Raw genomic sequence first — 11,522 nt, 5'->3', positions numbered from 1 at the left:
GCTAATTAAGACTATCAGCTCCACACAACTCTCTGTATTTCCCAGTATGGCTACGTTCTGAAGTTTGTTGAGGGAGGGGTGGGGGCATGTGCGCGATCACGGAAGGCTGTATCATGTAGACGCGCCGACAGTGTTGTTGTCACTAATTTGAATCCTTCATGGGGGAGACATAAACTATGCACTTATAGCTTTAAAAAATGAGAATAGCACAAGAGCAAGACACATGACAGCTTAAGTGAAAAAATAAAAATCATTTAGCTGTTTTCAGCTAAGGAATACTTTGAGATTTTTGGAAATACCGTTATTCGCTTTGCTTGATAAATTCAGATGAGAAGATCAACACCACTCACATGTCTGTACACTAATGATGTTGCCGGAGCCAGCAGCTAAGTGGCGTAGCTTAGCATAAAGGCCTGGAAACAAGAAAAAGCAGCACGCCTGGCAGAAAGAACAAAAAAACACACAAAAAATGTGCTGTTAAGCAGCAAGCTGTTGCCCCCAGTTTTCAGACTTTATGTTAAGCTAACCAGCTGCTGGCTGTAACTTTGTATTTAGAAAACAGATTAATAAATGGTAATGGTAGATAGAATATTTTTACTTTAACAGGCAACCAGACCATCTATATAAAAATCCAACTACTTTAAAAGTGTATGTTTGTGATAATAAATCACTTAAATGTAGTACAGTATCACCTTTTCTTTTGATAAAAGAAAAACTTCAACACTGTACCAAACCTTCCTCTGCTCCTGTAGCTCAAAGACCTCACATTTCAGAGATGTCATTCTATCGTCCTAAAACAAATATATATATCCTGCCTCCACAACCTGATCTGGCAGCCTCGGTTACAAACCCTGCCTGCATGAGCGATGACGGATCACTGGATCTGAGGAGAAGATCTGTCATTGGTCTTTGTGGGGCGAAGCTTTACAGTGGCGAATGGGTTTGTGCCTCTGAAACAAGAGGATGACGTACAATGTTACACACTTAACTGCATTCTGCCAACTCAAATAAACCACACACACATACACACACTCCAGGTTGGGAAACTAACACCAGACCCCAGCCAGAAGATGGAATGTTATAACTGTAGATAGTGAGCGAGCATTTGATCATTTTCATACCAATAGACAACTGGAGCTAGCACAAATCCACTACTCTTTTAATTTCATGATTATGCATACCTGTATGGAAAAAATTTGCATCATTTCAGACAAATGCCAAGATTCGATACTGACTAGCAAATAGATCCTTAATGAAATAAGTCTACAAGAAAAAAAAAACTGGAATTCAGACACTGAACCACAAAAAAAACCTTTTTTTCTATCGGCACATACACACTGACATTTACCTGGGAAACAGTGGGTTTTCAGGTGGCCTGGGAGGTGATAATGTCTAAGAAAAAAACAGAATTGCCAATGTGAATAACCAAAACAAGTGAAGAAGCATAAGTGTACCAAGATTACTATATAAGGAACAGAAGAACAAGACATTTTGCCATCCTTTGAGACCTTAATCTATTTTAGAATTTAACAGTCTCTGTTACCTGGACATCAGATGCTGATTCACCCTTCCTGTCAGGGAGGGGAGAGATTGGTCGAAAATCTGCAGAGCCCCTTCTAAGACTCTGGCTCAGGGGAGGTGGCGGTGGCGGCGGTGGGGGTGGGGGTGGAGGTGGCGGTTCGTTGTAGTTCTTTGTCTGGCTTGACTCCAGTTTCTTCTCAGGGACAGGAGAGATTGGCCGGCCGTCTACAGAGGCTCTGCGGTTAGGTGTGGCTGGTGGCGGGACATCTCCATAGCTCTTGCTCTCTGGTTGGTCAGTGTAGGTGTCAGTGGGGTCCAGCAGATTGTTCATACTGTGGCTTCTTAAAGAACCACCACTGAGGGGTCAAAGGTACACATATAGCAGGGGCATTTAGTGATTCAATACAGGACAGTACCTGACATATGTTGGTGAATGATAATAAATATAAAGCCTCCTTTCCCATTTCTGAGCTGGGGTATGTTCCACAAGTAAATATTTTATTTGTTACAGAACAGCTCACTAACTATGCATTTTACAGTAGGTATTAATAATGTCATTCTGTAGTGTGATCTGACAGACAAAAATGTGTTCTATTGGTGTTCAGAGTCAGTCCAAAGTTTCAGATCCGCAACAATGAAAAAATGTCCCACCCTACTCTCCCTTTGATTGGCTAATACTCAGCACTTGTATAGCTCCAGTGGCGCAATCGGTTAGCGCGCGGTACTTATATGACAGTATACAGCATGGCAATGCCGAGGTTGTGAGTTCAATCCTCACCTGGAGCAGAGATTTTGGCGGCGGCAGTAGCTCAATCTGTGGGGACTCAGCTTGGGAACCGGGGCAAACCCCAAATTGCTTGGCACATTAACGCATGTAATGTAATCCATTATATGTTTATAGGTCCTATTTGTGCACGTGTGTATTTTGGGCCTGTGTGTAAAGTATAAAAAATATATAGGAATCAGTAAAGTATGTCTTCTTCTTTTTCTTTTTCGTTGGTTGGATTGAGTTAGGTTTAGGCATTAGGATTACGATTGGTTAGGGTTAGGGTGAACCGATCACAGGCAGAGTAGGGCTGAGTAGGGCAAAGCATTCCTTTGCCATCCTAGGAATTGAAAATTTGCTTCCAGGTGAAGATCTCTATAATTCTAAGGTCAATCTGTCACACTGAAATCTTTTGTCATTTTACCTTGTAAGAGGCAGACATGTTGGCCACTATACTATGGATGTGAACTGTTTTAAACAGCTAAAATTCTCTGCTGAATTTGGTGTGCAGACCAACAGTAATTCCTACCTTGTTGCTAAAGTGTTGGAGAAATCCTCGACAGGGGCCACATAAGCAGCAGGGAACCAGCCCTGACTGGAGGAGACAAATGAGGAAACAGCTAATTCCATAAATCCTCTTGTCCTTGTTCCAGGAGTAAAACATTCTACAGTCTACCTCAGACAAAACATACAGTTTTTTACAGACTTGAAATTAATGTACAAGTGTAGAATGTCTATGAACGACAATGTTTTGCAATACTTGTTTGTGCTCTTACCAAAGGGAAACCTACACAAAACTATTTATATTTCATCTCATAGTTAAAGTGGTCCAAATAAATAACTTTACTGTCTTATTGCACTAAATGACACCTACTTACTACTTACAGTAGGATGTAACGTGACACAGAGACAACATTGCTCATTACAAATAATATATAATAAATGAATACTTCCGCGGACCAAATAAAGAAATAAAAATAATAATAATAATACCTTCTGATTGCTGAAAGTCATACATAGTCACAGATTTTTTATATTTAATTCCAATTCCATAGCTCCTGCACCTGCATGCATACACATCGTCTTCTATATCAGCTACCCACCGCAGGCTGCTGTCAGTGCGTCCATACAGCCAGCCGTTGCGTGGCTCCTGAACCAGTACGGTGACAGTCTCTCCCCTGTTGAATGGCAAAAGCTTTGGGTTGGATGAGGAAGGGTGAGAAACCAGGGCTCTCATGGATCTGCCCCCACCCAGACCCAAAGATTCCCCCACTGAGCTGGAGCGAGAGCGGCTGGGAAGGGGAGACGGCGCTAGAGGGTGGAGAGCAAGTGGATTGGAGAGTGAAAAAAAGCAATAGGATGGAAAGGAAGAGTTAGACATAAAACAGGGAAAAGCGTTTCTGCCTCATGCTTACCATGCCATTAAAAACAAACTCAAAGGCAGGTGTGGGAGAAGGGAGAAGGGACTATTTTGGGTGTATGAATGTGTATCTATAGGCAAAAATAAAAATAATATCATATTTACTCAGACATTAGCGCATGAACTAGGCAAATAACACTGATCTTATTTGGCTTCAAACGTTGTCAGAATGTAACCAGATTAATTTACAACAATCATAGTTCAGTGCAGAGTACAGTCTTCCTCCCACCTCTAGAGGGCACTCTGCCTAGTGCCTGCTGCTCCCTCCTGGCCCAGGACATATCTTCATCTTTGGCTACTGTCTGCAGCAGGGAACTCACTGAACCTCGCAGCTGTTCAGAAACAACATACACAAGTAAATAATCTCTATTTTTAAGAGAAATCTAGCACAGTAATTGTTTGGGCGTTTAGCACAACGCTTAAGTTACTTGCTGTCTAAATGTATACAAAACATTTTTAACAGAAATATTTGTCTCAGTCACTAATTAAAAAATTGTGAACCATTCTATCAGTCAGCATTTTCTGCTGATTATTTACACTCAGTGGCCACTTTATTAGGTACAGCTGTAAAATGTAAAGTAGTATGCAGTAAAGCAGCAATGTAAAGGGCTGCGCCTAATGATATCCTGCATCAATCAAAGGCATTTTCTCTCTTCAGTTGATAATAACAAATGATACTTATGGTTTCAACACAGCACATGGTGTGAAGGTTTCCATAATAGTGTCACTGAGGCTATATGCAGACACTGGTGCTGCATCCCACGCCAGTATAGTTTCTTTACAGTCTGTCTGGTGCTCAGAATACTAATTGACTGAGTTTAATGTTCACACAGGCTGAAAACAATTGACTAAACCATGTAACGCCTTGGAACCTGTGCATCTTGATCCAAATGAGTGGGAGTTCGAGGTCTGGACCCTCTGGTGTCGTTCACTTTGTCCTTCCATCCATCTGCCTTCTGCTGGAGAGACGCACCCGTCTGAAAACAGATAAGTGAGGTGAACACTTCATTAAATCTCAGGCAGCAACAAAATGAACTTCAGTAAATGAGCCAGTTGACGCTGAGGTGGGAATTTCATATAATCAAGCAATTAACATGCTATCACATGGGCGGAATGGAAATGTCTGAGTGTGTGTGTGTGTGTGTGTGTGTGTGTGTGTGTGTGTGTGTGTGTGTGTGTGTTTGTGTGTGAATCCGTGCGTGAATCCGTGCGTGCGTGCATACCTTGTTTATTAGAAAGAGCAGTGACTGAGTGAGGCCACAGTGTTTTTCTGCCAAGAAGCGATACCTCCTCTCCTCCTCCTTCTGGATCTCCTGCTGGCTTTGCCTCAGGTACAGCATGTACTCACTGTTCTCCTAAAAGCGCACACACACACACACACACACACACACACACACACAGGGAATCATTCACACATCAAAGTATGAGAAATGACATATATACAATTGTACACAAGTATTGCTACTGGTGAGTTTGTGGATGTGTGTGAATGAACATTGTGTACTGTATATGAGCGTGTTTGTGTAACTACCAGAGAGTCTCTGTAGGCTCCTCGTCTGAGCTGTTTCTCCAAAGCCTCTGCCTGGTTCCTCACCTCCAGCTCATAGACTCTGCGACTGCCCTGAAGCACATGAAACAGATTGATTTATGAAGCTCTGATGTGATAATGACAGGTTTTCTTGAGACTTATAACCTCTCAACTGATTGTGGTCTTGACTAACTTTACGAAAGAATTCAAACTCAGGTTGGTATTGGACATTCTCAGAAAGTTTCTCAAATCTGCAAGAAAGCTGGTTTGAGGTTTATAGAGGGGAATGCAATAAATATGGCTAAAATGACCAGATAGATGGGAGTCAAGTTGCAAAGTTGTCCACAGCAACAAGTCAAAGATTGACTGCAATTGACAAACCAAAAAGAAAAGGTCCTTGTTAAATTACAGTGGAGTTCTCTTTTCTTATTGAAGGATGTGTAAATATTGCTTTTGTCGTTTTACCATTAATATAGGTAAGTTTCAAATCATTAAAAGAATTGCATCAAATGTGAACTCCCCAGTGTACTGTACACATCAGTAGCCTCCATACATTAAGCTACAAAGTAGGAATGAGCCATAACTTTAAAATTAATTTAGTCCACTAAACATTTATTTGCACAAATATACTGATTACTATCTTACTGACACTCTTTCACAATTATATCTTTCTATTCATCCAATAATTCAAAATATACAGTATATATAAAGTATATATAGGAATCAAGAAAATTAAGAATGCACAAAGTATTGCAATGCTACAGTATATATATTCGACATTTGACTGAGTACATTTAATAGAAAAGCTGCCTAAGTTTTACCATAAACCCTACTCTTAGCCCACTAAGTTCCTCCAAATTAAGCTCAACTTAACCCAGTCCTCAGAAGAATAAATATAAAAGCATTTGCTTTTTCCACTCACATCAATGTACTCCTCATCCAACTTGACATTCTTCTCCATGGCTTGCAACACCTCTACCTGGAACCATCGAAACTGAAGCAGGAAGGACAACAAAGTCACTGTGATGCAGTCAAGTTATTATGGAAACAGTCCCCTTGTTAAAACAGTAGATTATTTAGTGTGACTGAATCTATATGCAAATGGTTTTTTTTCCCATCACTTAAAGCCACTGCAATCAAGCACAAGGGTTCAAGTGGCATTATGAATTTCAAACAAGCAGTGAAAAGCAAGCAGAAAGTCATCTCCTAAAACTTTCTGTAAAATCAAAAGTGATTCTATGAGCATCCTGCACACATTTAGTTTTGTGAATATACTTGAGTCAAACTAGTGGCATAATGGCATAATTAGCTCCACTTTTAAGATTCACCGTATTTTTGTTTTCTGTCAAATGGCCTTTTGAATGGGAGTGCTAGGGGCACTACTCTGATCGCATCAAAATCACTATTTTAAAACACTAAGAAGGCTCAACACAACATGAAACTTTGCTCAAAGTATCACCAGGGTCTTTACACATGAACTCGAGCATTGAGAACATTGTTTGTTTATACAGAGTTTACAAAAAGAAAGGTTTTAAACAACTCACTGTAGCTGTTGTTTTTTCTGCTCGCCTCCATCTTACCGTCAAAAAGTGTCGATCTCCGAATGCAAATGAACGGACTCCATAGGAGAAAATGCCATTTTTATATGAGGCTCCTTTTTCAACTTTTTCAAGATCAATATTGTTTTTCACTAACGACAAAACAACATATTATCCGTGCATTTATATTAAACTAAGCTTTTAGTAGCTTTCCATATTTACTCTCCTCCCTGTTACGTTGCATTTGGAGATCGACACTTTTTGACTGGCGAGATGGCGCCAAAATATGCTTTTAAACAAAAGTTTGACTCATATAAAATCACAAAAAGACCCTAGGTTGCATTTTGGCGAGAGTTATGCTTTAAGACCAGATGAAACATATTTGTGTATAACTACATATCAAACATTTCAGGAAATATTCATTTTGTTGTCTTTCCCAAAGTTAGATGAGAGGATTGCTATCATATCTGGGTAAAATCCACAAAATTGTATTTCCCAATGTGTAATAGTTTAAATGACATGCTTTTACCAGGGCTGTGCAATTTAGGACAACAATGTCTGGCATATATGTCATTGCTACAGATTTATGTTAAAAGTCATTAGGGTTTAATAAACACTTAACAAATAACTTTGTAAACGAGATGTCAGTTTTCTTTATCGTCTTTAATTTTACTGCTACTGTAAGGACTGAGCCTTAGTTTATGGGGCACACGCTCAACAAGGTGACCTACTAGGGCGCCCCAAAGCACTTCAATTCTAAGATGTAGTCTGCTTTTCTGAGACAACAGGGATCCTGTGTTTGGGTTGGAATAATATGAGTATTGACTAAAGACATGTACTGACCACTCCCTCCATCTCTGCGGTGAGTCTCCTCTGTGTTTCCGATAACTGGATCAGGACATCCCCTGTTTAAAACAAAAGAGACTAGACATTTTGAATTACCATTGATCTAATGTTGTTACTTATTTTGTGTGAATTTACAAAAGAAAGGCACAATACTTGAGCAGTAATTTGCTATATGACTTTAACACAATTTAACACTGATCGAGTCATCATGTTAAGATGGCGGAAAGTTAGCCAAGCCCTATGTAATATGGGTGCTTCTGGTGTTGATTATTGTCATGGATTGTGGTTGAGCTAATGAATTGAGTGCAGCTGAAAGACTGTCCCCATCTTTAATTTAGAGGCTGTCACTTAATAGGGCCCCAGGTCACGCTGTGGCTCCCTAACCTTCTCAGTTAGCCAACCTAGAAGAACTACATGAGTCACGCTGTGCTAGCACTGCTGAATGAGCCCTCACGCTCTCAATGGGGATGCCTTAGCATAATGCTAACAATGATATCACACATCACCAGTATCAGAGTGAAAGTGAAGCTGGTGGAAAATATACACTCATGCATGCACTTAGGCTGGCACACGCACACACACACATACACACACACACACACACACACACACACACATATACACACAGACATACACAAGAGAGGATGAAATGATGTAGTAATTTACAATCTGGGATGCGTCTGTATAATTAGGCTTGACATTACTTTGATAGAGCACTCAGTCATCTCTAGAGAACAATTATGTTTCTGTAATGCAATAAATTACGGGTGATGGAAAGATTGAGTAATCAATCATACGCACAAACACACATACACACACAGGCACACACACACACACACACACACACTTACCAAGAGAGCGAGAGGAAAGCGTGTGAAGGGCCTGGTCACCCATCTTAGCAACAGCGCTGAAGTAGGCCTCACTGCAAACAGCTAAGGCTGTAGGGCACACACACACACACACACAATGCACAGTAAACTACAACCTTTTCAAATATTTAACTTTATAAACTTATTAGCCTTGGAGTAACACCCCAGCCAGTTATACTACTCTTAACTCGGTCAATCAATTCTGCCTTTATTCCTTTTAAACCCAAGCCTTGCAGTGCTACTGACATAGGATATGTGATTTTGGTCTAGGAATAGCCCCATGTCAGTTGGTATAGTTTTACAACACTGCCTTGTTGCCCTGTGACTGACTACCTGTTCCTTTTTTATCAGGACGAGAGGTACATTAATGATGTATGCTGCTCACCGTAGAATCGTAGACAAGAAGAATTAGTGAGGCCAGACAGGCAAATACAATGGGATGCAGGTTTCAATTCTGCTTCATGTTCTCATAAAAACGTAACTTTATATAAGTTTAAACTCAATGTATTACTCCTACAGTATGACTACAAAAAGCCGATGCCCCATTTAATCCCAGTGACTTCGAGCTTTAGGAAAAAGTTATGCTTGTTCACAAACATTTGGCCCTCACCATGAGATTACAAGACACATCTACTTTTAACACAAACTGTATGAAATACTCAAAAAAGACAAAAAAAATAAAAGTTACAACGTGATTTACTACATACTGTCAATTTAGATATTTATGTGTGCAAATTGACAATTTAAAATGAAGTTTTGATTGAAATAATTGAAATAACTATTACAAAATGTCTGTCTCATGCACACACACACACACACACACACTTTTTCAATCAATCACCCACACGGTCACTCACAAGTTCTCTCACCTTGGAAAGCTTTGACATAGCTGTTTCCTAAAGCAACAAGCTTCTGGAGGCCAGGATTGAAGTGCTCCATCAGGTTCTACAGTAACACACACAAGGAGAAATACACACCCAAAAAAACAATAATTACTTCTGCAATCATTGAACACACAAGAATTTTAAATCTGATAGATTCTCACCCAAATCACTCCAGCCAGGCTGTGTTTAACTATATCTAGTTCTTCCTCCTGTTTTACATACTACATTACAGCCCATGAACAGAAACCACAGAGGACAAGGGCAGAACTCACCGTGTAGACAGCTAAAGTTGATCTGTGCAGCTGGTCACTGGTGGCTCCGGACATAGTGACCAATTTCAATGACAATATGAACTTCAAACAAGGAAAAGGTCTAAAAAAAAATAAACGTCATAGACAGAACAAGCTTCTGTAAAGAGTCTGTATTCCCATTCAAATTTCTGACAAAGTTTTTCGCAGGCGTTTCTTATCCTTTGTGTATCAGCGTTTTCAGGCAGTTAAAGTCACTTTCACTGCATTCCCACTGTTACTGATAACAGTCTGAAAGTCCGATAGAATGACAATGACCTTTCTACCTTTCTCTCTCATCCGTTAATAAGCTCTTTTGCCCCCTTGTCAGCAGCAGTTTTCGTGGAAAGAATGGGCAAGCGAGCGAGGGGAAGAGAAAAGGGAGTAGGTGCCATCAATCTAGCAAGGCCAGGTGAATTATTGATTGAAGCCCTGAAAGGAAAGGAGGACTGCCATCTGCCCAATTAGATGTCACGTAAACTCACACCTAAGGGAGGACCACAATTCTGGTGAAACGAACTAAAGTTACTGCCTTAAAAAAAAGGTACATATTAACTACTCATATACAGTTAGATACAAAGACACTACAAGTATTTAAAACACTATGAGGAAATATTTCTAAGGTCAACTCTTTCATAAGCCTCAAATATCAAATATCTATGAGCTATTTTCTGTACTCCTATCACACAAGTACATACAAATAATATAAGGATCACCCTTCTCTGTCCATCAACAGACCAACATATTGAATGAAGATGAAAGCTACAATCACCAACTCTAGAGGCAAGACTAGACTAGAGACTAGACAAGACTAGAAACAATTCATATGTGCATTAAAGAATCAGAAACATTCTAAACTGAAAGGGGGCATCTGATGTTTTTTACTTTATACTGCAGTCAAACCACACTATGTCCACTCTACTAGCTCTTTTCTTTTCATTATTCTTTATTTAGCGAGTATCCTAAAAGATAATCATAATTACCAAGTTCCCACACATTTGAATGTTTTTTAAACCTTTCCGTGACTTTTTAAGGACACATAATACAATTTCCATGACCACTCAACTCACGTATACTCATGTGTAACACAAACAGAACTGTAAAGTATGCTTTACTCCAAATTACTAAATCATTTCAACAATAACAAGTATGCTGGTGCTGCTACAATCCAAGGCCATTTACATTTACAAGTTCTTAAAAAGTTGCTTTGTCCTTTTTTATTTTAGTGTAAACCAACCACATTGATTCATTGCATTACCCATTTTCAATGTGCTTTCTTCAGTTAGTTTGTGTTTTAGTTCACCTTTTTATTATTAGGTACATTTGTTTCAACTTTACACTTCATATTGTCACTGTCCGTAATTATTTAAATATATTTATAATATATATAATATATAAAAGCATCCAAAAGCAGCATGTCATGGGACCTTTAAAATGTAAATAAACTTTTTTTATTTCAAAATTGAATTTCCAATACTTGATAATACTTCCTAGGATATGGTACAAGTGTCCAAAAGTTTAAAAATTGCATTAAATATTTGACCAACTATCCATTCCATTGTTGCATACCAACATAAGTATAAACGTTAATAAACTCTATAAACTATAAACTCTTACAACTTTCAAAACATCATGAATTTTTGGATGCTGAAATTCTAAAAGACATTTTCCTAGGACACCATTACATCAGCGGCTCAAATGACTTAACTCAAACTCAAATTTTCAAATGACCCGTTAAACAACCTGTTTTACTTTAACTTGGAATATGTCCTTGGAATGTGTCCAATGTAACTGCTAACACCATTTTGCATGTGCTAGTGTGAAAGGTAATCATGTACAAATATATATATATATATATATATA

The 11,522-nt window shown here is 39.1% G+C and overlaps 2 protein-coding genes and 1 non-coding gene across 4 annotated transcripts in view; 1 reads left to right on the top strand and 2 right to left on the bottom strand.

Annotated features, from left to right (window-relative positions):
• Positions 1-10,440, bottom strand: part of baiap2l2b (BAR/IMD domain containing adaptor protein 2 like 2b) — an 11,153-nt gene extending 713 nt beyond the window's left edge. The window contains exons 1-14 of the mRNA XM_032534468.1: positions 9,645-10,440; positions 9,358-9,433; positions 8,471-8,557; positions 7,617-7,678; positions 6,158-6,229; positions 5,239-5,328; positions 4,931-5,062; positions 4,580-4,684; positions 3,937-4,039; positions 3,391-3,598; positions 2,817-2,882; positions 1,544-1,877; positions 1,349-1,392; positions 1-950 (exon numbers count right to left, since the gene is read on the bottom strand). The exon at positions 1-950 is cut by the window's left edge and continues 713 nt beyond it. Coding sequence (XP_032390359.1) covers positions 875-950; positions 1,349-1,392; positions 1,544-1,877; positions 2,817-2,882; positions 3,391-3,598; positions 3,937-4,039; positions 4,580-4,684; positions 4,931-5,062; positions 5,239-5,328; positions 6,158-6,229; positions 7,617-7,678; positions 8,471-8,557; positions 9,358-9,433; positions 9,645-9,698 — 1,509 coding nt within the window. The 5' untranslated portion in view covers positions 9,699-10,440 and the 3' untranslated portion in view covers positions 1-874. The remainder of the gene's footprint in view (positions 951-1,348; positions 1,393-1,543; positions 1,878-2,816; positions 2,883-3,390; positions 3,599-3,936; positions 4,040-4,579; positions 4,685-4,930; positions 5,063-5,238; positions 5,329-6,157; positions 6,230-7,616; positions 7,679-8,470; positions 8,558-9,357; positions 9,434-9,644) is intronic.
• trnai-uau (transfer RNA isoleucine (anticodon UAU)) lies at positions 2,214-2,307 on the top strand. Its single transcript has 2 exons — positions 2,214-2,251; positions 2,272-2,307. It is a non-coding gene; the product is annotated as a tRNA-Ile (tRNA).
• A 632-nt stretch (positions 10,441-11,072) lies between the features above and the next one.
• LOC116700949 (extracellular serine/threonine protein kinase FAM20C) overlaps positions 11,073-11,522 on the bottom strand; it is a 35,198-nt gene continuing 34,748 nt past the window's right edge. For both annotated transcript variants that reach the window (XR_004334776.1, XR_004334772.1), the window contains exon 12: positions 11,073-11,502. The gene's annotated coding sequence lies outside the window, so the exon portion shown is untranslated. The remainder of the gene's footprint in view (positions 11,503-11,522) is intronic.

The sequence above is a fragment of the Etheostoma spectabile genome, chromosome 2 (genome assembly GCF_008692095.1).
Source record: "Etheostoma spectabile isolate EspeVRDwgs_2016 chromosome 2, UIUC_Espe_1.0, whole genome shotgun sequence".
Lineage (NCBI taxonomy): Eukaryota > Metazoa > Chordata > Actinopteri > Perciformes > Percidae > Etheostoma > Etheostoma spectabile.
This window is presented reverse-complemented; position numbering and strand designations above follow the sequence as displayed.